This window comes from Gasterosteus aculeatus, chromosome X, assembly GCF_964276395.1.
Source record: "Gasterosteus aculeatus chromosome X, fGasAcu3.hap1.1, whole genome shotgun sequence".
Classification (NCBI taxonomy): Eukaryota; Metazoa; Chordata; class Actinopteri; order Perciformes; family Gasterosteidae; genus Gasterosteus; species Gasterosteus aculeatus.
This window is the reverse complement of record NC_135698.1, coordinates 5,619,460-5,647,437: the sequence shown is the minus strand read 5'-3', so window position 1 is coordinate 5,647,437 and position 27,978 is coordinate 5,619,460. Positions and strand designations below refer to the sequence as shown.

At 44.8% G+C, this 27,978-nt stretch overlaps 1 protein-coding gene and 1 pseudogene across 36 annotated transcripts in view; one reads left to right on the top strand and one right to left on the bottom strand.

Moving 5' to 3' along the window:
* Positions 1-215: 215 nt before the first annotated feature.
* On the bottom strand, positions 216-9,365 carry LOC144383758 (uncharacterized; annotated as a pseudogene).
* A 3,171-nt stretch (positions 9,366-12,536) lies between these two features.
* The window catches only part of zc3h18 (zinc finger CCCH-type containing 18), a 24,961-nt gene continuing 9,519 nt past the window's right edge, over positions 12,537-27,978 (top strand). For 4 of the 36 annotated variants that reach the window (XM_078082093.1, XM_078082089.1, XM_078082079.1 and 1 more), the window contains exons 1-13: positions 12,680-12,934; positions 13,940-14,946; positions 15,966-16,050; positions 16,537-16,685; positions 16,859-16,954; positions 17,207-17,349; positions 17,971-18,000; positions 18,367-18,481; positions 19,131-19,390; positions 20,918-21,097; positions 23,856-23,981; positions 24,399-24,491; positions 24,753-25,022. In XM_078082093.1, the coding sequence (XP_077938219.1) occupies positions 13,954-14,946; positions 15,966-16,050; positions 16,537-16,685; positions 16,859-16,954; positions 17,207-17,349; positions 17,971-18,000; positions 18,367-18,481; positions 19,131-19,390; positions 20,918-21,097; positions 23,856-23,981; positions 24,399-24,491; positions 24,753-25,022 (2,540 nt within the window). In that variant the 5' untranslated portion in view covers positions 12,680-12,934; positions 13,940-13,953. Of the gene's footprint in view, positions 12,935-13,939; positions 14,947-15,965; positions 16,051-16,536; positions 16,686-16,858; positions 16,955-17,206; positions 17,350-17,970; positions 18,001-18,366; positions 18,482-19,127; positions 19,391-20,914; positions 21,098-23,855; positions 23,982-24,398; positions 24,492-24,752; positions 25,023-27,978 lie in introns of all 36 variants that reach the window. The other 32 variants (XM_078082092.1, XM_078082084.1, XM_078082074.1 and 29 more) reach the window with 21 other exon arrangements.

Below are 27,978 nucleotides of genomic sequence, written 5' to 3'. Positions count from 1 at the left end.
TACAAGTAACTACTAGTGTTAAAAATACTTAAGTAAAAGTACAAAGTGCTCTTCTCAAAAACTACTACAAATTACTTTTTAACCGATGGATGTTTTTTTGCATCGTCAATAGCAAACATTCGATGTATAAAATTCAATTGTTCAATTCAACATTTCTCAGACGAACGGCGGTGTCCGATACGTGCAAACGCGTTGCAAACGGCAAAACAAATCCATCAGTTATACCCTGCAAGAGAAAAATGCGTCAATCACAAAAACGACCGGAGCACACGCGACGCAAACTTCTAAACACATGCAAGAGAGAAATGCTGCAAGTTCACTCAAAACACAACGGAAGTTCGCAAGGCCACTAGGGGGTTACGACCTGTGGGATAGTGGATTGACTATGGGCCATAGTATCATAGTAACGACGGAGAGGAAAGTTAATGTGCTTTATGTCTTTTTTAAAGACCTGGCCGTAATCATAGCTTTGGCCATCCTTCTTTCTTTTCATAACTTTCTTCTCCTTCCATTTTTTTCTCAAATTCTCAGTCCACTCTTTACACCGCTGTGTATTTGACCTCCAGAAACATTTGCCTGCTGCACCAGCGACTTGGCCTTTGCTTATATTACGTCTTAGAATAATTGGCGCATACTCAATAGTATGGCTGCAACTAACAATTATTTTGATAATCGATTAATTGGTCGATTATTTCTTCGATTAATCGATGAATTGTATAATGAAAACACCATTAAAAAGCTTTAATTTCCAACACTGTATTCTAAAACAGAACTGCAAATTCACATTGCAAAAATACTTCAGTACAAGTACAAGTTGCTCCATGAATATAATATATATAAAAAAATAAAGAAAAATACTAATCAGAAAATGTAACAGGATTTGTTTTAACAAACTTGTTTTAACTCGTTCTCTATACTACACTCACAAACTCTCACTCACAAACACACCCCCATGTTCACTTAAAGCTTATTCATTAAATGATTACCATCAATTAAATGTATACACCCCATCTAAGTAAAGCTAAAAAACAACCAAACGCTATGAGATTAATTTAAAATGGCGTTTGTAAATAAATGTATTAGAGGCTTCTTAGTTAGCCGCCTTGGTTTAATGGATCACAGTGCCTCCCTTTACAGGCATAACATCAACTATCGTAAAACCCACAGTAGGCCTATAGTACAAGTACTCAAAAAATCGACTTAATTACAGTAACGTGAGAATTTGTAATTTGTTACTTCCACCCCTGCCGTTTACAAGCACAAACTGGCATCGTTCCGATAAATAGGATTTAAACCAGCTGAGTGCAGTTCCTTTGATACCAATCAAATATTCTAGTTTCCGCAACATGATACAATGGTATATGGTGTCAAATGCGGCATTGAGGTCAACAACGACAGATTCGTAATATCGAGTGAAGACTTCCTTAAGCAGACGGAAATCGGATCCAAGAGACAAGTAGAAGATTTAGACATTGAAATCATAGAAGTCAGTTGATCAAGGTTGATGGAAGAGAAGGCATCCAAGCAGGCATCAGGGCCCACTGCTGCATCCAAGGTTCCTACATCTGAGGACAGGTCGGCACTGGTTGAAGGCAAGAGACCATACATTTTCTCTTTTATAGTCAGAATCTTATCATTGAAGAAATTCATGAAGACGTTACTACTGAGGTCCAAAGGAATACACGGCTTGACAGAGCTGTGACTGTCAGTCTGGCTACAGTGCTGAAGAGAAACCTGGAGTTTTTTTTTGTTTTCTCTATTATGATATTAATGATATATATATGAGAAATAAGATGCTCTTGTGTTACGGAGAGCCTTCTTATATGTTTTATAGCTGTCTTGCCAAACTAGCGTAGATCCTTCCGATTTGGTGGAACGCCATAATCGTTCAAGTTTCCGCACAGTTTGCTTTAGGTTCCGGGTTTGAGGGTTACACCAAGGAGCAAACTTCCTTCTTGTTGTTATTCTTCTTTCCAGAGGAGCAATAGCGTCCAGCGCCCCTCTCAAAGAGCCTGTAGCAGCATCGACAAAATGATCGATGTGGGACGGACTTCAAGTTCTCACAGGAGTCTTCTGATATCGTCAAACAGGACACTAAACTTAGAGCAGAAGGAATGGCTTCTTTAAATGAGGTTACAGCGGTATCCGATAAGTGTCAACTGTAGAAACCCTTGGCAGGAGGAGGAGAATCCTGTAGTAGAAATTCAAAGGTTATCAGACAATGGTCCGACAGGAGAGGGTTCTGTGGAAAAATAGTTAATTGTTCAATCCCATACACAGGAACCAAGTCGAGAGTGTGGTTAAAACAGTGAGTTGGTTTATTTACACTCTGACAGAAACCATTCGAATCTAACAATGAAAGAAATGCAGTACCGAGGCTGTCGTTATCGACATCGCTCTGCATGTGCTTGGAGGAATATGAGTATTAACATGACTCGGAGGAGTCCCTTCATTTAAGCTGAAATATTCCCCATTCAACAACCATGTTTCAGTAAGACAAAATATATAAACATGGTGATCTGATATTAGTTCATTTACTAAAACAGCTTTAGATGACAAAGATCTAATATTCAAAAGTCCCCCTTTAATTCTCCTTTTTTGTTGCACTGTTGCATTATTAGTTGTAACTTTAATTAAGTTATTTACTATAACTACTTCTGGTATTTTACCTTTGATTTAGATAACTGTGTCCGTGGGACAGACAAGGTCTATATAGGGTTAATTATGGTTTGGGTGAGTGACTGCTCGGATGGAAGCGAGAAGTGTGTAAGACTGTGACTCTGTTTCCTAGTCTGAACTCTGGATCATGGATTAAGTCCATCCATCCATCCATCTTCAACCGCTTATCCGGGGTCGGGTCGCGGGGGCAACAGCTCCAGCAGGGGACCCCAAACTTCCCTTTCCCGGGCCACATCTACCAGCTCTGACTGGGAGATCCCAAGGCGTTCCCAGGCCAGTGCAGAGATATAATCTCTCCACCTAGTCCTGGGTCTTCCCCGGGGCCTCTTCCCAGCTGGCCGTGCCTGAAACACCTCCCTAGGGAGGCGCCCAGGGGGCATCCTCACCAGATGCCCAAACCACCTCAACTGCCTCCTTTCGACGCAAAGGAGCAGCGGCTCTACTCCGAGCTCCTTGCTAATGGCTGAGCTTCTCACCCTATCCCTAAGGGAGACGCCAGCCACTCTCCTGAGGAAACCCATTTCGGCCGCTTGTACCCGTGACCTAGTTCTTTCGGTCATGACCCATCCTTCATGACCATAGGTGAGGGTAGGAACGAAGATTGACCGGTAGATCGAGAGCTTTGCCTTCCGGCTCAGCTCTCTTTTCGTCACAACGGTGCGGTAAAGCGAGTGCAATACCGCCCCCGCTGCTCCGATTCTCCGGCCAAACTCACACTCCATCTTCCCCTCACTCGTGAACAAGACCCCGAGGTACTTGAACTCCTTCACTTGGGGTAAGGACACATTCCCTACCTGGAGTAGGCAATCCATCGGTTTCCTGCTGAGAACCATGGCCTCAGATTTAGAGGTGCTAATCCTCATCCCGACCGCTTCACACTCGACTGCGAAACGCTCCAGTGAGAGTTGGAGGTCACAGACGGAAGATGCCATCAGGACCACATCATCTGCAAAAAGCAGCGATGAGATCCGCAGCCCCCCGAACTGTAGACCCTCCTCCCCCCGACTACGCCTCGATATCCTGTCCATGAAGACCACAAACAAGATTGGTGACAAGGCGCAGCCCTGGCGAAGGCCAACCCCCACCGGAAACGCCTTCGACTTACTGACGAGCACCCGAACACAGCTCTCGCTTTGGGCGTACAAGGATTGGATGGCCCCAAGCAAGGACCCCCTCACCCCGTACTCCCGCAGCACCTCCCACAGTATCTCTCGGGGGACCCGGTCATACGCCTTCTCCAAGTCCACAAAACACATGTAGACTGGTTGAGCATACTCCCAAGCCCCCTCTATGATCCTGGAAAGAGTGAAGAGCTGGTCCGTTGTTCCACGACCAGGACGAAAACCGCATTGTTCCTCTTCAATCCTTGGTTCGACTATCGGCCGAACCCTCCTTTCCAGCACCTTAGAGTAGACTTTACCCGGGAGGCTGAGTAGTGTGATACCCCTGTAATTGGCACACACTCTCTGGTCCCCCTTTTTGAAGAGGGGTACCACCACCCCGATCTGCCACTCTTTTGGCACTGTCCCAGACTTCCACGCAATGTTGAAGAGGCGTGTCATCCAAGACAACCCCCCAACACCCATTGCTTTTAGCATCTCTGGACGGATCTCATCAATCCCCGGGGCTTTGCCACTGCAGAGTTGTTTGACTACCTCAGTGACTTCCACCAGGCTAATTGACGATGATCCCTCCTCCGCCTCCAGCTCCGCCTCCACCAAAGAGGGCGTAGTAGTTGGGTTCAGGAGTTCCTCAAAGTGTTCCTTCCACCGCCCGATAACCTCCTCAGTCGCGGTCAACAGGGTCCCATCCTTACTGTACACAGCTTGGATGGTTCCCCGTTTCCCCCTCCTGAGGTGCCGGATGGTCTTCCAAAAACACTTTGGTGCCGACCGAAAGTCCTTCTCCATAGTTACCCCGAACTCCTCCCATACTCGCTGCTTTGCCTCCATCACGGCAGAGGCTGCTGCCCTTCGAGCCTGTCGGTACACTGCAACTGCCTCTGGAGTCCCACCGGATATCATAACCCGGAAGGCCTCCTTCTTCAGTCGGACGGCTTCCCTGACCACCGGTGTCCACCACGGAGTTCGAGGGTTACTGCCCCTTGATGCACCTAAGACCTTGAGGCCACAACTCACCGCCGCGGCTTCAGCAATGGAGGTTTTGAACATAGACCACTCTGGTTCAATGTCCCCTACCTCCACAGGAATGTGAGAGAAGCTCCGCCGGAGGTGTGAGTTGAAAATCATTTGGACCGGGGCCTCCTCCAGACGTTCCCAGTTCACCCTCACTACACGCTTGGGTTTACCGGGTCTGTCCCGGGTCTTCCCCCATCCTCTGACCCAGCTCACAACCAGATGGTGATCAGTTGACAGCTCTGCCCCTCTCTTTACCCGAGTGTCCAGAACATGCGGCCTCAGATCAGACGATACGATTACAAAATCGATCATTGATCTTTGGCCTAGGGTGCTCTGGTACCACGTACACTAATGAACATCCTTATGTTCGAACATGGTGTTTGTTATGGACAATCCGTGACTAGCACAGAAGTCCAGTAACAAACACCCGCTCGGGTTCAGATCAGGGAGGCCATTCCTCCCAATCACGCCTCTCCAGTTATCTCCATCGTCGCCCACGTGCGCATTGAAGTCTCCCAGTAGGACTATGGAGTCCCCTACAGGAGCCCCATGCAGGACTCCATTCAGGGTCTCCAAAAAGGCCGAATACTCTGAGCTGCTGTTTGGTACATATGCTCAGACAACAGTCAGAGTTTCCCCCCCCCACCACCCGAAGGCGTAGGGAGGCGACCCTTTTGTCCACTGGGGTAAACTCCAATGTAGCAGCACTCAGCCGGGGACTTATGAGTATCCCCACACCCGCCTGGCGCCTCACACCATGGGCCACTCCGGAGTAGAATAGAGTCCACCCCCTATCCAGGAGTGTGGTTCCAGAGCCGAGGCTGTGCGTAGAGGTAAGCCCCACCAGATCCAACTGATAACGCTCCACCTCCCGCACAAGCTCCGGCTCCTTCCCCCCCAGAGAGGTTACGTTCCACGTCCCCAGAGCCAGCATCTGCCGCCCAGGTCTGTTCCGTCTAGACCCCCCACTGTCACTGCCACCCTTGTAGCAGCGCACCCGACCCCATCGGTTTCCTCCACAGGTGGTGAGCCCATGGGGAGTGGATTAAGTCCACTCCATCCAAAGTGGGATGGATACCGTCCCTCCTAATCAGACCAGGCTCTTCCCAAAACGTCTTCCAGTGATCAACGAAGCCTACATTATTTACTGGGCACCACCTCGACAACCAGCGGCGGAATGACGACATGCGGCTATAGATATCGTCACTGATCAAGTTTGGGAGGGGATCAGAGAAAACTACGGTGTCCGACATTGTTTTAGCGTATGAACACACCGATTCCACATTAACTTTAGTGACCTCCGAGCGACGTAATCAGGAGTTATTACCGCCGACGTGAATTACGAAATTACTTTATTTACGTTTATCCTTAGCCAGCAGTTTAAGACTCAATGTCGCCCGCTCTGGCCCCGCGTATACATGTAACTATGGTCACTATATTGCTAACTTCCTGTTCCTCAGAATGGAGCTACCTATCACCAGAGTTGGCTTCTCAGCGGGTGTGTCGCTGAGTGGGGAGAAGCGGTTTCAAACGTGGTTAGTGGTGAACCGTGTGACGCTTGTATCGACGCTTCAATACAAGGGACTTCTGTTCATGGCCTTGGTTCATATCCTATTTGGTACGAAAGTTTTCAGATTCACGTTTCTACTTTGTGTCAATTAATTATAATTTGCACCTGCCACTGAGGATGGTTTATTTACCGCTTCTACGTAGGGGTAGTGTCTTCGAGATAATTTGGCTGAGAATCCAATATATTTACTCACACTGAGATTGGCTTTCCTTTCTTACAAATGTCATCCTCCTCCTCCTCTGACTGCAGATTGGATGTGCTGCATGACATATATATTTTTATCCTTTGCCTGGCCTCCAAGTAATTACCTAAAAATGAAATGGGCAACAGTGTCACGGTGTGGTTCACTTCCTGTCTTATTTTGTAGTTTTCTGCCACTCGTGTCCCCGGGTAACTTCACTTCCTGCCTTGTCCTGTCATCCCCTGTGATCGTCTAATAGTTTCCACCTGTGTCCAATCACCTGCACCTCCCTAGTCTCTTGTGTCACTTGTCGCGTCATTGTCTATCGTCGTGGATGTTCGTAGTTCCTGCCTGCTGTTTTTCCCCTGGTTCCTGTGTGTTTTTGCCCCTTGCCCTTTTGCTTTTGCCTTTTGACTATTAAAGTCTTTTACTTTCTAAGAAGTCTGCGTTTGAATCCTGCCTCCTCCACCCATCCCTGACAGAATGACGCGACCAAAGAAGGGCTCAGCAGACCCGCTTTACGGACCAGATTACGGACCTACTTGAGTACTTGGACGTAAGAAGTCCCTTCTGGCGGCGTAAGACTAACTTTATCTTCGGTCCCAGGGGCTATCAGCTCGCCTGCCTCGAGCTCAGGGATCTTCTAAATCCCAGGAGGAGCCCTGGCCAGAGGAAGCACCGACTTCCCGCTGGGCCGCCGCAGCGATCTCCCGTTCCTGCTGGGCCGCCGCAGCGATCTCCCGTTCCCGCTGGGCCGCCTCAGCGATCTCCCGTTGCCGTTCCCCGACTCGGTCCTCCGACCCCGACTCGGCCAGTACCGCCCCCGAGACACTCAGCCCCGACCCCGACTCGGCCAGTACCGGCTCCGAGACTCTCAGCCCCGACCCTGACTCGGCCAGTACCGTCTCCGAGACTCTCAGCCCCGACCCCGACTCGGCCAGTACCGGCTCCGAGACTCATGACCCCGACACCTCCAGTCCCCGCTCCGAGACGCATGACCCCGACGCCTGCAGTCCCCGCTCCGAGACTCATGACCCAGACGCCTCCAGTCCCCGCTCCAAGACTCATGACCCCGACGCCTCCAGTCCCCGCTCCGAGACTCATGACCCCGACGCCTCCAGTCCCCGCTCCGAGACTCATGACCCCGACGCCTCCAGTCCCCGCTCCGAGACTCATGACCCCGACGCCTCCAGTCCCCGCTACGAGACTCATGACCCCGACGCCTCCAGTCCCTGCTCCGAGACTCAGGCTCCCTCCCTCCCATCCCATGGTCCTCTCCCACCCTCCCGTTGGTGATTTAAGGGCTGTCTGGGATCCGGCCCTTGAGGGGGGGGTTATGGGGTGGGTTATGGGGGGGTTGAGCCGCCGACTGCAGAGGTGTTCCGTGTCCCAGGGCCGCCGCCGACTGCGGAGGTGTTCCGTGTCCCCGAGCTGCCGCCGCCGCTGACGACCGCGCCGGTGTTCCGTGTCCCCGAGCCGCCGACGACCGCGCCGGTGTTGCGTGTCAACGAGCCACCGACGACCGCGCCGGTGTTCTGTGTCCCCGAGCCACCGACGACCGCGCCGTTGTTCCGTGTCCCCGAGCCACCGACGACCCCGGAGGTTTCCCGTGTCTCCGAGCCAGCCATTCCAGAGACGTTCCGTGCCCTGCAGTCGCCGCTCCGGAGCCGGCCAAATGACCCCCGGAGGCTCCCCGGCCGTGTACCTGTCTGCCGGGCCGACCCCCGGAGGCTCCCTGGCCGCCCGCCAGAGTTTCCCGGGTGGTCCGACCAACGTCTCTGGTTTCCCTCCCTCCCACCCCTTGTCCGCTCTCTAGTGTGAGCCGTCTGGAATTCGGCCCTTGAGGGGGGGTACTGTCACGGTGTGGTTCACTTCCAGTCTTATTTTGTAGTTTTCTGCCACTCGTGTCCCCGGGTAACTTCACTTCCTGTCATCCCCTGTGATCGTCTAATAGTTTCCACCTGTGTCCAATCACCTGCACCTCCCTAGTGTATTTAAGCCGTGTGTCACTAGTCGCGTCATTGTCTATCGTCGTGGATGTTCGTAGTTCCTGCCTGCTGTTTTTCCCCTGGTTCCTGTGTGTTTTTGCCCCTTGGCCTTTTGCCTTTGCCTTTTGACTATGAAAATGATTGAAGTCTTTTACTTTCTAAGAAGTCTGCGTTTGAGTCCTGCCTCCTCCACCCATCCCTGACAAACGGAATGTAGAGAAAGTACAAAGTTATGAACAATCTTGTAGCTGGGCCAAAAGCCCTCTCCATCTTTGTACCAACTTTGTGGCACCACTGGACAGACAATAAGAATCTTTCTTACCTCCGCTCTGCCAAGAGACTAAGCTCCCGACAAGCTCGGTGGACGTTGTTCCTTGGAAGGTTCAATTTCACCCTCACCTACCGGCCTGGGTCACGCAACATCAAGCCTGATGCTCTCTCTTGGCAGTCCACCACAGAAGGACCCGCCTTCGAGCCTGAGCTGATTCTTCCCCCCTCCTCCCTGTTGGCCACAGTCATGTGGGGAGTAGAGGCTCTCGTCCAGAAGGCCCAGCAATCTCATCCAGATCCAGGTGGTGGCCCTCTCAACCGTTTGTTTGTGCCAGACACAGTCAGATCTCAGGTACTACAGTGGGGACACTCCTCCAAACTTACTTTCCATCCTGGGTTCCACCGCACACTTGCCTTTGTTCGCCAACAGTTTTGGTGGCCATCCATGCCATGGGACACACGTGCATTTGTGTCAGCTTGTTCAGTTTGTGCTCGCAGCAGGGTGTCCCATCAAACCCCGGCTGGTCAGTTGCGACCATTGCCTATGCCAGACCGTCCATGGCCTCACATCGCTGTGGATTTTGTGACGGGCCTGCCTCTGCCTGGGGGCAATACCACCATTTTAACGGTTGTCGACCGGTTGTCCAAGGCGGTGTATTTTATTCCCGTCCCCAAATTTCCTTTGGCCATACAGACTGCTGACCTCCTGGTCCTTCATGTTTTCTGACTGTACGGCATTCCCCTTGATATAGTGTCCGACAGAGGGCCGCAGTTCTCGTCACAGGTCTAGAAGGCTTCCTGGTCCGTGCACCTGCCGTGGGTTGAGTAAAGTAGGGAAGAGTCATGGAAGGCCTTGGAGCAGGCAAGCATCTCCGAACAAAGTAAGCAGATTTAAAAACAGTTAAGAAAATTGATTGAAACACAAAAGAAAAAGTCATTAAAGAGATAAAAGACAACGTTACAAATATAAAAAAAATTCTATTTAATCTGGATTTAAAAGAGAACTCTTTCTGAGCGCTGCTTCTCCATGTTTAGTTTTGACTCTGGGAACAGAAAGTAGACCAGTCCCAGACGACCCAGTCCTGGGGTTTGCGGCGGTTCGTAAGGTAGCAGCAGCAGATCCGAAATGTACTTTGGCTCTAAATCATTTAGTGCTTTATAAACCATCATCAGGATTTTGAAGTAAAGTCTTGGACAAGAAGCAAGTGTAAAGACCTGAGAACTGGAGTGATGTGATCCACTTTCCTCGTCCTAGTGAGGACTCGAGCTGCAGCATTCTGGAAGCTTTCTGATTAACTTGTAAAAACACTGTTACAGTAATCAAGTCTACTGAAGATAATTGCATGGACAAGTTTTTCTAAATCTTGTTGAGACAAATCATATATATATTTTTTTAGGTGATAGTAGGCTGATTTTGTAACTGTCTTGATATAAATTGAGGCCAGAATCCTTAATCCATTTTGGCTTGGTTTGTGCTTTTTTAACATCAGCAATTGAAGTTCAGCACTGACTTTCAATTGTTTATCTTTATTACGAAAAAAACATTACTTCTGTTTTATCTTTGTTTAACTGAGGAAAGTGTTTGCACATCTAGTTATTGATTTGATCTAAGCATTTATAACGCCGGTGTATTGCATTGTATTCTCCTGGTGATAGTTATGTAGATTTATGTGTCATCTACCTGTACATAACTATGATAACAAACTTTTGTTTTCCATAATCTGAGCCAATGGAAGCATGTAGATATTGAACAGAATAGTCATATTATGGAAATTACTTTTTTAGTGATTCTACACGTAAATTTGAGTATCTGGCATGTCTACCAACCCCAAAACTCCCGTGATTTGTGATGGTTCTTGTAACGTCAGAAACGTCATGCTTGAGTGACTGAGAATGAACTTCCTTATCATTCTCTCGTCACAACGAAATGGGAATCTCTACATGGCCTTGGCCCCTCCCTACACTGAAAGAAAAAGTCTGTTGGATTTATATAAAAACAATATGGACATCGGTTGCACGAATTAAATTAAATCGTTTACACAAAACACTATATTCATGTTCTTTACATTAAATTATTATTTCTTAAACCAACATTACTTTTTATATTGATTTTAAATATGTATTTCATGTTAAGTATATTAGATTATCATTTGCTAAACTAACATTACATTTTTATGTTAAATTAATGCTTTTCTTTAATGTTTAGGATATTCAATTATCATCAGTTATACCAACACTTTTTTGTGTGACGTTTACCTAACTTTCACAGGTAAATCGGACACTATTGAGTTTGGTATACTTTATATGTTTAAATTATATGATTTTGTAACTGTCTTGATATATCACTAAAATACAGACGGTTCACAACCTTTTGACAACAATTATGTTTGACAGGGGATAAAATATTCTTTGTAAAGGGTGGGTGGATTAAAAACTAAAATAATGTGGTTGCATACGTGTACACACCCTCTTATAAAAGAGGAGATGTGGTGTGTAGACTTTATATCCACTGCATGTGTAATCATCAGAACTCTGAAGGTGATTAGGACTGGCTGCAGGAGGTAACAGCATATGTCTAGCTCCCTTCTTTGGTTGGTTTAGTTTTATTTAAGTAGCTGAACTCCAGATGAGAATATTTGTCACAAATCACTTAAGCAATTGACAAACATATAGTTTAATAACTAACAAATAAAATGTAACGAACTTCTCAAGAAAAGACAATGTCTTGCATGCTGAACACATTGTGGAGATCCATCCTCAGAACTCCTCAGGGTTTCAAGGGCTCAAGACAGGTAAGTCTTAAAATGTGAAGTTTTGTAGCAGAAACCTGGAGGAACACTGATGAGTCTCCCTTAAAGAATTTGACAAAATCACAGCAGAAAGGGCATTTCATCTCTTGTGATAATTTCACAGAATGTGTGAAGTAAAGTTCTAGAAAAGGACACAAGACTGCTTTTTTCCACTACTTGATATGATAATATGACCATAGAGAATGACACATTAAGTCAACTTTATTCATTAGTATTTATTTTTATGTGTTTTATTGGTTTCCTATGCATTTTATCTCATTTATTTTCAATCCATCCATCCATTTTCATGTCATTAGCCATCTACTTCGGTCTCACACATTTTCATTTTTATTAATTTTCTCCTCTGCCCATATGTCTAAAAAGTAGTTGAAAGAGAAAAATGTGTACCACCAAATAGCAGGACGTTGGCCACTGTCTTTTCGGGTTCTTTTCATGTCAGACATTTGATTTCAAACTATTTATCGTCATCGTGGTCAGGCTATAATGTCACTTGATAAAATTGGTCGGCTTTACCATCAATGAAAGTACTTTCCACTATCACTGTTTCATTACCTAAATAATAGATTACCTACAAGTCATTGCAATGTGACATCAACAACGGGATAACCAGGGGAAGCATGGATGTGTGAAAAAAAGGTTAAGAAAAGAGGATGCACTTGTGTGCTCAGACTGTCCATTTTTAACATCAAGGATTAAAGATGGTTAAAAACACACAAAATCAGACCATATTTATTAATCTGTGCATGAAATATAAAATGTAGTCATCAAAGCAATTTTAACAAAAAAACGTAAAACATTTTTTTTCATAACGAAAGAGCCTAAACGATGTTCAAATCAGAGAATAAAAAGTGTTTAATAAATACCTTCAGTTGTAAATTATACGTTGGCGAGGTGACATGTGGCAGCAACGTGCTGTACCATTTATATTCACGCCATTTAAAGCCCTCGCAGACTCTCACACTCAACCACGTAGGAGGCAACGCCAGTTCAGGGTTCAGGGTTTAGGGTTTAGGGTTTAGCGGGGAGATTGGGATTTGGCCACTGATCTCAGATCGGCCCCTGTTCATTCCCTGCGCGGTTTTTTTCCTACTGGGTTGTCGTATGTTGATGACGTTGATGTAATGGCTGCTCTCGCTGTGGCGTGAGGATTGTATTATTTTCTCCAACAGCGCTGTTAAATTAACCCGTCAGATATTTGAGTAGACTGTATCAAAAATCACATTAGTAGGAGAGTGCCGCTCCTAACGCAGCAGTGCTGTCTATAAAGAGCTCCGGGTTGACAAGGTAAAGGAAAAAAGGTAGGATTGTTAGCAGCGAGCAGAGGGTAGCTGCGCGTTTAGCTTATAGTTAGCTACACCGATGGGTGTATTGTTTAGTGAAAGACAGACGAGTAGGCTGCTATGTCCGCACATGAGTACAGCTGCGTTTTAATGTTACTTTCGCATCAAAGATGAGTTGTTTAATGGTTTATATTCTTCTCGTAGTGTTTGCTGTTCGTTCTAGGCATTGTACTCGTTGGTTAGCCAGCTGTCCGGGTTGACGTTGACGTTACGGGCCTTTTTGCCATCCAGCTATTAGAAGTGTAATAACACTCACTTTCCGAACTTGCAGACGTTTGAGTGTGTACACGTTAGTATCAGCTAATTAGAACTCCCCTATGGCGCCATGGAGCCCCTCCTACACGTTTGCAGGACGGTTTTATGAATGTCTTACCATCGCTGCTGCCTTCGGCAGATAATATTAATGCTACTAGCTAGCTAGCTTGCTGTAGCTAATATGTGGTCCTTTGCTGTTGATTTAGCTGCGCTGGAAACTAACTTTCTTTAAATTTAAAATGAATCGAATGTATGTCTATTGTACCTGTATTACGGCTTTTTCTCATATGAAAGTTTATTTTAGTTATCTAAATTGATAACATTAGTTTGTAAGCAGGCTCAGGCAAATGGCATAGCACTGAAATACAAACTTCTTGCTGTTGTACATTTAAGTCTGTTATTTAGTTCAAAGGTTGGTCTACTTTGGTTTTGTCACATATGCCAAACATAAATTTGAAGCTGTGGTTGTTTGTCTATTTGGATATATACAATATCTCAATTTACTGAAGATTCTTTCCATCCCAAAAACTGTTAGAAAATCATTTTATATACTCTTCTTTGATGTTTCACTTATTTGTTTGTTTGTTTTGATACATATCGGTTAGTTAATGTTCTGTCATGTATTATGACTAGTACATATAAATGCAAACTGTCTGCTCAGTTAGGATATTACATGTTTTATACAGACTTCCTTTGTCCTGTTTGCAGCAGAATATTCTCCGATGGATACCCCTGAAAGCCCCACCCAGTCCCCTCAGTCTCCTGGGGAGGAGGAGGAAGAGGAGGAGGAAGAGGAGGAGAGGGTTTTTTCTGACAGTGAGCTGCTGGATTCTCCTGATGAAGATGAGGACGGGGTCATATCTAACAGTGAGCTAGTCCATGAAGAGGATAATGGGGTGCCTGAGGAGGATGAAGTGGTGTTGGAGAATCAAGTAAGACATTCGGATTTAGAGGAGGAGAGGGAAGAAGACTATGAGGTTGTCCCTGACTTTGTCTCTGACCCAGAGGATGAGGACCCTGTAGGAGAAACAGATGGTATTGGACAGGAGGAAGGTACCATTGTATTGATGGAGGGAGAGGAAGATGGTCCGCAGGAGGAACAGTTGGATGGGGAGGACGAGAAGGAAGAGGATCAAGACGATGGAGTCATTGACACCCCACAGTCTCCAGACTCAGAACAGGGCGAGAGCTTAAATCCTGAAGAGGATGGAGACTCTGTGGAGGAAGGATACAGGGACTATCAAAAGAGTGTCTCAGCAGATCCAGCTGAGGTGGATGATGACGACGATGAGGGGGAGGAAGACATGAGCAAGTCTGAGGAGGAAGAGGATCGCAGAGTGATGAGAGCGGAGCAAGAGCAGAGGAGGAAAGCAGTCATGGTGAGGGAGATGAAGGATGACCCGGCGTCTGTTTCCCGGGAGCTGGATGAGCATGAGCTTGATTACGATGAGGAGGTCCCAGAGGAGCCCAGTATCCCTGCACATGATGAAGAAGAAGACGAGGAAGACACAAAAGCGGAAGGAGAAGAGGAAGAAGAAACTGGTGACAAAAGCAATAAAAAGAGGGAAAAGAAACCAATCCTTCCCCCGTCGCCTAGAAACAGTGAATTCAAGAGGTCGGGCGAATGCAAAGAGCCTGAGAGAATGCGTAGAGACTCCTTCAGAGACAAGAAGAAGGATGAAGACGATGGAGAGATTGATGAAGGAGAGATTGATGTAAGTGATCATAGTTTAAATTCTTTACCTGCACCTATTGCTTGGTGCAGGTAAAGTGGGTAAAGAAAATGGCATTCTCTATTAAGACGTTTTGATTGATGTTCTCTTGTGTAAAATCGTTATCATTGGTTTGTGTATTTAAAATAAGTATTGAATCAGACCTTGTATCAGCAAATACTCATTATAAAAGGACTTGTTCTGGGACCAAGACCTTGATCTATACTGAACTTCAGTTAGGAACTGGTGTAAATTTATATTTTGGCCAATAATTAATTCATAGGACATCCAATATTTTTAATTATAACTGACATGACCACCAAAATTCTGTCACCAAAAGGAACAAGCCAGAGGATCAACTACTATGTAGATCAACTATCCGTCTCTCTCACAAATAATGCCCTCTTGCACACACAGGAAGTGTGTTCTGACCAATAATGAAAACATTGGGTGACAGTAAGGAGATGAATTTGGCAAAAAATTGAACCCACCCTGCCAATCTACACTCTATAAAGAAGTGATTTTGTAGGCTAAACAACAAGAGATATAGTCAAGATATATGTAAATCTCATGTTTTCCTAATAATGGTATTATTGCTACTGGCTAGTCTGACACTGCACGATTGGATCGCACACCCAAATCATATTCAGCTCTTCACAAATGTTGACTAGTAGATTGAGTAGAACTAGTTTACATTTGTGCCATTGTGCCTTCAAATCTTTGTTTTTTTGAATATGCTTCTATATAATATCTCCACCGATGGTGTTGTAGTCCTACTTTGAACCAGTAACTGTGCAAAGTTACCTACTGCTGATGGTTTCTGATTCAAAGATACAGGCTGTGTCATTTCTGGAAATGTCCTTGCTCATCCATTTTATGTTGAATATAATGAATAAGGATAAATGCATTGCAAGGCAACCCAATCAACTTTTTTTACGGCATTTAAATAGAACAGACTACAAACCTTGGTCAGATAGAAGAAGTTGCTTTAGAATGTCAAAATTTCCCTTATATGTGGACAGGACGATGATCTGGAGGAGGGGGAGGTCAAGGATCCATCAGACAGGAAGATCAGACCACGTCCCATTTGCAGGTTCTTTATCAAAGGTAGGTGATGAAGAGCAGTTCTCACCCAGAGCTCAGTGGGGTAGAGCTCCACCGTGCGCAGCTAACAGTGCAGAATTGTTAATAAAACATCTAGACTTTTTAGAGGGATTAGAGATCTGTTTTGTTACTCTGATAAAGAACATATAGGCTACAGACAGTGGCCTACATGTTAAGAATCCGACTATCTGGTCTTATTGTGGAAGGAGATCTACAGTAGGGGGAGCCTTTGTACCAAATATAGATTTTCATGTTCTTTACCACATGTGTAGTATTCAATAAGAAATATATTGCGTTGTCGCTCGCTCCTGTCATCAGTGTATGAATGGGTGAATTATGACATGTAGGGTTAAAGAGCTTTGAGTGGTCTGAAGAATAGAAATACAGTACAAGTACAGTCCACCATTTTATGTCTTAACCCAAGGTTGTAGCACAAATACTTAATTTCTTTATTATTTTAATCATAGTGTACCACTTTGTCTTCTCTAGGAAATTGTACCTGGGGTATGAACTGTAGGTTTATCCACCCTGGAGTCAATGACAAAGGTAACTATTCCCTCATCACTAAGCCGGATCCCTTCTCACCTAACGGAGCACCTCCTGTAGGACCTCACCCACTCATACCCAATAATCCCTGGGTAGGTTGTTTTCTTTTGTTAAACAGTATAAACTGTGTATAATATCTGTAATTTAAAATTGTACACTGGTTTAACAGTGATGTGTATATGAATGTATACTAATGTACATAAGATTAAAAAAACAAATATGTGCGTCATAAAGAATCAAGTGGATTCATGCATGTGTGTCTTAGGCTGGACCTGCAGTGGAGGAGCTCCCTCCACCACCTCCTCCGGTGGAGCCTCCTGTGGAGAGTGCCTGGGAGCGAGGTCTAAGGCATGCTAAAGAGGTAAGCGCTTCCCCTGCATCCCAGCCACCCACACAAAAATGAATGAACTGCTGTGCGTGCGTGTGTACTATCTGTTTGGAAAGATATTCTCTAAGGCTTTGTAAGCCAAATAGGTTTTGATTGCTTCCCTGTCACACAAGGTTTTCACGTGAAAAGACAGCAGCATAGACCTAAAGGAGAAAGGCAGACATTAATATAAAATGTTTACCATCATTTGTGTTTGATTTTAATAAGTTGTTCTGTGTCCCATAGGTGTTGAAAAAGGCCACCATCCGTAAGGAGCAAGAGCCTGACTTTGAGGAGAAGCGCTTTAATGTGACCATCGGAGAGGACGACAGAGAATTTGACAAAGAGAATGACTTCTTCCGAGAACGCAGCTACCGCATCATCCGAGAGTAATGTCTCCTTACTTCAAACATGTGCACAATGCAAAGCTTTTTACCACCGACACCTTCCAAGGGTTTAAATCCAATCCAATAGAAAACACACCTTGTGAGATTTTAAAGTGGGCGGCCTTCATGTCAACTCCTCTACAACTGGATTCCGAGATCAATGTCTCTATTAAAGAAGTGAAAGATCAATCCAATCAACATTTACAATGCAAAGTAATAATGCAAATCGTCAGTCTCCATGAACCTCTGTAAGTGGCCATGGCTTTTAGGATTTAGGTTCCACATACAGTTCTGATTATCAGTTTTGTTTAAAGTGTTTCCACTAGGAGAAATACATAACTGGCTTGTTCAAGTCAAACACCACTCCAGGACCTCTTAATCCTCTTGCTCTCTGTACAGGTTTATTGAGACATGCTGTTGCGTTTCACCATCATTACATACATAACTCCATGAAACAATATCTCTCAAAGGAATCATTTTATGAAATTACATTTTTCTGGTTTTCCTCCCATTTAAAATGTTTAATAGCGAACCATAAACGCATACTCGCAATTAATGTGTAGTATTTGTACCAGATATGATATGTATGTGATCATCATTGATATAAATGTTTTCTTCTTTTAGTGAAATGGACTTCAGAGATCCTGTTTATGGGTAGGTATATACAAACTAACATTGTTATTGTTATGATAATTTGAATATATGTGTGTGTATATACACACGCACACAGGTTAAAATGAAAGGAACCATCTTTAATGTGTGTGCTCAAGATTTACAAGCTGCGATATGTACACGTTAATGCATCAATAAATATTATCTAATAGCATAAACCTCTGCTGACGCAGTCTGCAAAAAGTTTCCTTTTCACTGCGTGCTGTTTTCACAGGGAAATCCCTCAGGCCATTTAGTCATTATGAATGGTGGTGGGAAGAAGATACAAAACATGTTTCCCTCTGTGTTTAATCAACATCAAAGTATCTTTTATGAGGTATCATTATACAAATGTGTTTCCCTCCACAGTGACCAATACGCAGATCCATACTATGACTATGAAATGGAGGCCCTCTGGAGAGGTGGCCAGTATGAAAACTTCAGAGTGCAGTACACAGAAGCTCCGCTTCCTTACCACTACACTGTAAGTATCCTTCATAGTCTGCTCAGAATGCTCTCCCTAACATCGATGTTTTCAAACAGGAAACAACTCATGAATGGAACAGTGGACAGACAAAAATAGTCCAATAATGAATTCCATATCCACTCCTTTTGGAGTAACCCTGGCTAAAAACTATTCTCTGGGGGGTTTTGTTTTGTTTCCAATTACAAATGAACAGGGAAACTACTGTAAATTCCGGACTATAAGCCGCTACCTTTTTCCCAAGCTATGAACCCTGTGGCTTACACAACAGTGCGGCTAATGTATAATTTTTTACGGGCTTGCGGGCAAGCAAGCAAGCTAGTTAGTTCGTTGCGGGCAACCAATCTGGCTGTCGGAGAAGGAAACTTGCCATTAATAATTCAATGGTGAGACGTTGGAGATGGCAATGTGAAGAACTCCGGCATGGACGAGTCTGCATTAGCAGTCGTTTTTCTGCCGTGTGGACACATGTGGCTTATAGACCGGTGAAGCTTATATATGTACACATCTTTTTTTCGTTCTAAATCTAGGTGCGGCTTATATTCAGGTGCGCTCTATAGTCCAGAATTCACAGTATACGAATGTCATAAGAATGGAATTGGCATTAATGAACTGGCATAGACAAAAATGAACATGGCCATCTCAGCAGGAGCGCGAACGTGAGCGAGACCCCCGAGAGCGGCCCCGCGACCGAGAGAGAGAAAGAGATCACCGGGAGAGGGAGCGCCGGCAGAGGGAGAGAGAGCGGGAGCGGGAGAAGGAGAGAATGCGGCGAAAAGAGGAGTGGGAAAGGGACCGAATGAAGCGGGATGAGAAGGAGAGGCCGAAGATGCGTCCCCCTCGAGACACCAGGGAGAAAAAAGAGGAGGATAAACTGAAGCCACGCTCTCCCCTCAGCCTGCCACCAAAGTGAGTGGATTTCTCTCACTCTAGGTCTCAATATACCAGAAAGGATTATTTAGTGTTATGTCTTTGTGGTCATTGTGTGTGATGGACATAGACAGGTATGCATCAATATTACTGGTGGTTAACAAATTGGTTTTGTTTGAAGATACATTAGCTACAATGCAAAACAATTGGTTACTGTTGCCTTTATATCATGTCGAACCAGTCTGCCCATTCTTCTCTGACCTCTCACATCAATACGGCATTTTCATCCACATAACCACTTACTGGATATTTTCTCTTTTGCATCATTCTTTGTAAACCCAAGAGATCGTTGTGTGTTTAAATCCCAGTAGATCACCATGTGATTGGCTGATTAGCAATTTGTGGGCGTGCGCACGTGTGTGAATATATATGTATAAATATATAAACACACACACAAATACAGCGCTTCACATTTTTTCACGTTACACCTATATTTCAAAATTATATTCATTTTTTTTACCCCAATATTCTACACACGACACCCCATAATGACAAAGTGAAAAACGTTTTTGGGAATTCTTTGCAAATCTATTAAAAATAAAGAACGACATTTTAACGTGTACATAAGTATTTACAGCCTTTGACACTCAAAGTTGAGCTCAGGTTCATCCTGTTTCTCAGCCTTGAGATGTTTCCACAACTTGATTGGAGTCCACCCTGCTATATTCACTTGATTGGACATGATTTAGAAAGGCACTCACCTGTTTATATCAGGTCCCACAGTTAGAGCGCAAAAAAGTCCAAGGAATTGTCTCGAGGCACAGGTCTGGCGAAGGGTACAGAAACATCTGCAGCATTTAAGATCCCAATGAGCACAGTGGCCTCCATCATCTGGAAATTTTGGTTTTCAACCACCAGTTGGCCGCCCAGCGAAACCGAGAGATCGGCCTCACTCAGGGAGGTGACCAAGAACCCGATGGTCACTCTGATAGAGGTGCAGTGTTGCTCTATGAAGAGAGAACCTTTACAGAAGGTTAGCCATCTCTGCAGCCCTCCACACATCAGGTCTGTGTGGTAGAGTGGCCAGACGGAAGCCACTCCTCGGTAGGGCTGTCAAAATTGCTTAAAAAGGATGTTTGAATATTCTCTTTAAAAAAAGACATCTATCTCTGCGCGAAGCGATTTAAATGAACAACAACAACAATAAAGAATAGCCGAGTGCTGATCAAGAGTTTTGTGCAAGCAATTTAAGGTCGCGATCCGAAGATGGCAGGCTTCATTCAGTGATTGAAACTGAAAGTTTTACAGTACCGACATTGAACGCTTGAGGGAGATTAATGCAGCAATGTACAGAGACATCCTCAACGAAAACCTGCTCCAGGGCTCTCTGGACCTCACACTGGGAAAATGGTTCATGGGAAAGAAAGAAAAGAATTAATCGCCCCACATGTTTTCCAAACCACTGTCTTTTAGGGACACAGTGGTTGCTGTGTGCGTCCACGGTAGATGAGATGGAATTAGCCTAGCAGTATGTAAAGCAAGCACAACCATATATTTTCTAAGCAGGCCAATGGAGCCTCCCTCCAAGAAGGAGGACGTTCCAGTAATGAGACGACCAGATGAGTGGAAGGATCCATGGCGTCGGTCCAAATCCCCCAGAAGACGTCCCGGTATTGATTCGCCACCGCGAGGGCGCCGCCGACATCGGCCTTCAGGCTCCTCAGTCTCTTTGTCAAACTCCTCCAGGTAGGAATTTCTCTTTTAAGTGTCGGTATTCTGTGTTGTTATTATGTAAAGGAAAGTAGTTTTCAAGTGTGCAGGAACAGTGGACGTCCCAGGCCCAACTGCTGACTGGAAGAAGCTGTCTTTGTGCGGGAAGGTGTTGGTCCTCCTGCCAGAGGGAAAGGACTTGACCAGGGGGAGAGTGGTCTGCTAGAATTCTCCTTGCGTCCTTGAAGCGAGCAAGTCTTCTAGGGACGGCAGATTCCAGTCAATCACCCTCTCTGCAGAGCAGATGACACGCTGCAGCCTTCCCTTGTCCTTGGCTGTGGCTTCAGCGTACCAGAGCAGAGGGTGGAATGAATGATGGCCGTGTAGACCACAAATGTAAAACTCGTGGCCCTCGGGCCAAATCCTGTGCGGCCGTACCGTTCACGTCATGCTGGTATGCACGTTGGCTGGTGCGTGCCATGTACCAGCCCATCTACTTCCTGCGGCGATAAAGCTTTTCTGGCGTGCTAGTAATATGTAAATACAGTGCATCCGGAAAGTATTCACAGCGCTTCACTTTTTCCACATTTTGTTATGTTACAGATTAAATTCATTATTTTCCTCAACATTCTACACACAACAACCCCTAATGACTAAGTGAAAACTTTTTTGCAAATCTGTTAAAAATTAAGAACGAAAACATAACGTGTACTCACAGCCTTTGCCATGACACTCAAAATTTAGCTCAGGTCCATCCTGTTTCCACTGATCATCCTTGAGATGTTTCTACAACTTGATTGGAGTCCACCTGTGCTAAATTCAGTTGATTGGACATGATTGAGAAAGGCACACATCTGTCTATATAAGGTATCTCAATTGACAGTGCACATCAGAGCATAAACCAAGCCATGAAGTCCAAGGAATTATCTGTAGACCCCCGAGACAGAATTGTATCGAGGCACAGATCTGGCGAAGGGTACAGAAAGATTTCTGCTGCATTGAAAGTCCCAATGAGCACAGTGGCCTCAATCATCCGGAAATGGAAGAAGGTTGGAACCACCAGTACTCTTCCTAGAGTTGGCCGCCCAGCCAGACTGAGCGATCGGGGGAGAAGGGCCTTAGTCAGGGAGGTGACCAGGAACCCGATGGTCACTCTGACAGAGCTCCAGCGTTGTTCTATGAAGAGAGGAGAACCTTCCAGAAGGACAACCATCTCTTCAGCACTCCACAAATCAGGCCTGTTTGGTAGAGTGGCCAGACGGAAGCCACTCCTTAGTAAAAAGCACATGACAGCCCGCCTGGAGGACTTTCAGACCATGAGAAACAAAATTCTCTGGTCTGATGAAACGAAGATTGAACTCTTTGGCCTGAATTCCAAGCGTCATGTCTGGAGGAAACCAGGCACTGCTCATCACCTGGCCAATACCATCCCGACAGTGGAGCATGGTTGTGGCAGCATCATGCTGTGGGGATGTTTTTCAGCGGGAGGAACTGGGAGACTAGTCAGGATTGAGGGAAAGATGAATGCAGCAATGTACAGAGAAATCCTCAATGAAAACATGCTCCAAAGCGCTCTGGACCTCAGACTGGGGCGACGGTTCATCTTCCAACAGGACAACGACCCGAAGCACACGGCCAAGATAACAAAGGAGTGGCTTCGGCACAACTGGCGAAGTTGTAGAGAAGAGACTGGGGGAGACTGGGGGTGAGTGGGGAGCACGGTCGTCCTCCAATCAGAGGGTTGTCTCCTCGATCCCAGGCCCGGCTAACCCGCATGTCGTTGTGTCCTTGGGCAAGACACTTAACCAGACATTGCTCCTGTAGCTGCGACTACAGTGTGTGAACGGTAGTTACTCATGGGCAGGTGTCACTGTGTATGGTTCTCCTGTCATCAGTGTGTGAATGGGTGAATGATGTCATGTAGTGTTAAAGCGCTTTGAGTGGTCAGAAGACTAGAAAAGCACTATAGCACTAAGTACAGGCCATTTACCATTTACAACTCTGTGAATGTCCTTGAGTGGCTCAGCCAGAGCCCTGACTTGAACCCGATTGAACATCTCTGGAGAGATCTGAAAATGGCTGTGCACCGACGCTCCCCATCCAACCTGATGGAACTTGAGAGGTTCTGCAAAGAAGAATGGGAGAAACTGCCCAGAAATAGGTGTGCCACGCTTGTGGAATCATACCCAAGAAGACTTGAGGCTGTAATAGCTGCCAAAGGTGCTTCAACAAAGTATTGAGCAAAGGCTGTGAATACTTATGTACATGTTATGTTTTCGTTCTTGGGCTGTTGTGTGTAGAATGTTGAGGAAAATAATGAATTTAATCCATTTGGGAATAAGGCTGTAACATAACAAAATGTGGAAAAAGTGAAGCGCTGTGAATACTTTCCGGATGCACTGTAATTCTGAAATTATGCTGAAATGGCTTGTCTTGTTATTGAAATGTATTTCTGTGGACATGCTCTTGTAAAGTATTGTGTGCTCTTGTTCTAGCGGCAGAAGGTACTAGCGTATTTACGCTACTTTTTATGTAACTTTATACGTCTAGTTCAAATAAAATACATTTGTGACTCCTGTGTGGATTCATTAATGAGACTGATCTGACCTAAAATGAGTACTTTTACGTACAATTTTGTACTTTTATTTTAAATGCCAGCTTATCCTGTGGTCTATCAGCCTGTTTGTATAGTAATACATTAGGAACAAATAATACAAATTCAACTTGTATAAGATTTTCTGTTTTAAAAAAAATGTCCTTTAATCTTCTCCTTGCTTTGTATGTTTTGTCTCAGGTCTTCGTCTCGGTCTTCATCCTATACCGGTTCTGGGTCGTCTCGCTCCCGCAGCCGCTCCTCCTCCTTCAGCTCCTACTCCACCCACTCCTCCCAGCGCAGCTCCTTCAGTGGCAGCCGCTCTAGGTAGCCATGTCTTTGTGTGTCTGTGTATCTATGTACACTTACCCTATGACTTTGAGGAAACCCACTTCTACATTCCTCCAGTAGATGATGTCAGTGTTACTAATGGCAGGTGTCACTGTGTGTGGAAGTTCCTGTCATCACTGTATGAATGGGCGAGAGACCAGAACAGAGAAATACAAGTACCGTCCCTTTACCTGTGAGAGTTCACAAACGGTGCCCATCTCATTTTAATATAAAATGTTTGTTTTTTTTAATCGTCAATGTCTTCTTTAGAATAAGCGCTTTTGAAGCGCACAACTCTTTCCGTTTGTTGTTTCTAAAGGGCTTGATGCAGTCTAATTTGAAACCAGTACGATGTGATCTAATCTTGAAATTAAACTGCATAATTCCATTTTTCTTACTACTATTGATTTCTAGATCTCGATCATTCTCCACATCCCCCTCACCGAGTCCAGCAGCACAGAAGAATGCAAAGAACAAACCAGATCTCCCCCAAGTGTTGGCTAAAGGGTAAAGCTTAAACACTTGCATTCATTAGATCCATGGTCAGCCATATTATATTCTACCATCCTTGTTTCTTTAAATAATGTCATACTTCAACTTTGCAATAACAATGATGTCTCTCGTTTTGGCTCTCCAGCAACACAGTTTGTTATAATTGTTTTTCGTTTATTAATCATTAGCTAGAGCACTGCATGTGCATTGTAGTTGCTATCACATCCGTGCCCATCACTGTGTGTGAGCTTGAAGAAGTGCCCTTCCATCCCTAAGCATGCCAACGAAGCCGGGTGCCATACCCCCTCCTCGCAGGGAGAAACCTCTCATGAAGAAAGCTCCCAGTCCTCCTTCGCCTGGTGGACTGCAGGGCAAAACCCCCAAACCTCTGCCAGAGGGGGGGAAGCCTACCGCCAATCCCAGGGAACCTGGTGGCGGGGCGGGAAGCAGTGCAGCAGGGAGGCCCCCACCTCCAAGGGAACCTGGAAAAAACCCCAACCCGAGGGAAGACAGGCGTAAAGAACGACAGCAGCATCCTCCACGGAGGTAGGTGTCTCTTTTTAACCCTTCTGCTCATTTTGAAGCAACAGTGCTGATGTTAGAGTAAGTGCTGTTCCAAAAGCTGATCAATCAATGAATTACACTACACAGCTATGGTGTCAGATGTGACTGTAAATCTGATTTGATAAACGGCTGGAATCTGTAAAAGTTCTGCTCTAGTTGATCTATTCAAACTAGTTCTCACCATCTTTAGACTTTGAACACGTCAAAGTTAGCCAGAAACATGCAAGATGTCGTTGAAAACACCAAGACTTGTAAACATTATTACTTCCAACACTGTATTGGTGGCCCAAAGTGTTCCCTCAGTACAGTGTCCCAGTCATAGCAGCAAAAACATGTTACTGTATTAACATTAAGGATTGTGAACTCGTCCCAGTAAGCAAAATTTGGTTAAACCTGTGTTCAAAAATTGTCAATACAAATAATATTCCCAAATACATGTTTTTGATTGCCAGATAACCTTTCCTTTTTTTCTCCCCCTATTGGAAGGGTTTCTAAGCGCTATAAAAAGCACCCCTCTGAATGTCTTCAGCATGTCTTACAATGCATTTTGCTTTCCCACACATCTAAACCGCATTTTAAAAGGATGTATAAGGTTTTTATAGACTTCACCTTGCCAGACCAGACCAACCGGATACTTCCATAAAATGTTTGTGGTCTTTCAGCAAGCTATGGTCAGATGTTCTTCCTCGGGCATGTTTAGTAGTAACACTCGGCAAGGCTGTTTCTAAGTCATAACGTTCCTTTATGTAAAGCTGACATAAGCAGAGAACATCATAAACAAGCGTTAGGAGTTCAATGCTGGGATGCTACTGAAGGTATAGTGAATATAAACGCACACTATTACTTAAAAAAATTGTAACAGTGTATAAAAACGTACCAATACATTTCTTTTCATGTAGTGGTCAACCTTTGCCTTATGATCCGATTTGTAACAATCACCTTTTATACCTAGCTTCATACTTCTGGGCACTTGGGTAGGTTGCAAATCTGGAATATAGCAGTGCTGGAGGATAATGGGTTCACGGTTGCTTCAGGTATGATTCTCCTCAAATTTCTTGCGACCCTTTTGGCTATTTTCAACAAACCGTTTGATCGTTCTGTGATCACGCCCCAACATCTTTGCAATTTCAAGAGTGCTGCTTCCCCCTGAAAGACTTTTTTTTTTTTTTTTACAATTTTTGACTTTTCAGATTCTGTTAGATCTCTTTTTGGTCCATTTTGCCTGAGGAAAAGAAGCTGTAATAATTATGCATACCTTGATATAGGGTGTTGATTTCCTTAGGCCAGATCATCCCTTATAACACAAATACACATCACTGGACATGCTTATATCCAATTAGCAAATTTAAAATGCTTGGAGTTGGGAAATATGCATACAAATGAAGATATGGTCAAAATACTCACTTGACTAATAATTGTGCACACGCTGTATGACATACTCTGTCCTTTGATCCTTATATCGGTTCAAAGAAAACCTCACCTAAAGAATTAGAAAAAGTGAAGCCAACGAGATTGGTAATAGAAATGTGACCATAATAAAAATAGCAGTGGGTGTCGAGCAGATAACACCATGATCCACGGAAACCTGTTGGGAGAGAAAGCACAGAAACTCCGGGGAAGAAGCCAAGTGATTAAGTGTCTCTCTTCACTGATTGCGGTACCCTTTTTATGGATCAATTATTCAGTGTGGCCTCCAGGGGGTCGTCCCCATCGCTGGACCTGCAGGCTCTCAAATGTCCCTCCATTCCTGTCGCTACTTACATTTGTCTGTGGTGGTGTTTTGTAATGGGAACTCTCCAGCAGCTCAGCTCTTTATTGATTAAGTTGTGAGGTAGCATTCACACACACTACATTACCACAATGATCTACATAGAGTGCATCGATTTTAAAAGTTGGAAATCAAATGAGGGTTTGGCACCAAAAACAAATTGTTACTAGCGCGTGAACTGGCATATGACCAGGACATCAAAAAAGGCCCTGTCCCAGAAGTCGCAGGTATGACCTTTCCTTGGGTCTTGCGCATGAGATTAAAAAGCTTGTCATGATCCTTTAAAATGTTCTGTGGTCACATGGTGGGCCTACAGAGAAACCGGCTGGATGCATGTGGAAGGGAGGATGTTGGTATGTTTGTTTACCCAACTCAAATTTGCAAGGAAGTATGTCCACCGTTGATCGCATTATAACGGATGCTTTTACAATAAGCAGAACTGTGTTTCCCAACACTTCCACATTTGCATATTTCTGTTTGTATGTGGTATGAAGTAATACCGCATTGTGGGGGGAGACCATGAAGATCAGGTGTGAGCGAGAGCGTGGGGGGATGGCTCTCTTTTGCTTACCCATTAAATCCTAGGTGTGCTTGTGTGTGAGAGGGAAAGAGACCGAGATCATCAACAACGTGAGGGGAAGGACAATGAGGGCGTGTGACGCTGTTTTCAGGTGGGTGGTTGTGTAGGCAGAATGGATCCCACTGTGGAATTTATCCTGGAAAACCAGTTCAACCCTGTTTGCTATTCAGATTACCAGAGATCTAGGCTAGTGATACTGACCATGGCAGTGAGATGTTTTAACATTCCGACGGTGTCAGAGAAGACGCACCTGTAGCTTTATCCGATGCTATGAAACAAATGCTGGGGATAGGTTGTATTGAGTAAATTCAGCTCTTAAGGAACTGCACTTTGCACATCACATGTCTATTGTTGCATCAGGGTGACCCAACTAGTAATGTGAACAGCAATGTAATACATGCAGTTCAGTTAAACCTTTGTCATTTACAGATGCAGACCTGTATTTCATGAGCTAAACTCAGTTTTTGTTACTGCTCAGACTATCAACACTTTTTGTACTTCCTTATGACACATAGATTTCTCCCGTTTGTACATACAAAGAGCCCCAATGAATGCAATGTGCTTCATTCCCATTCTCTGATTTAATCTTT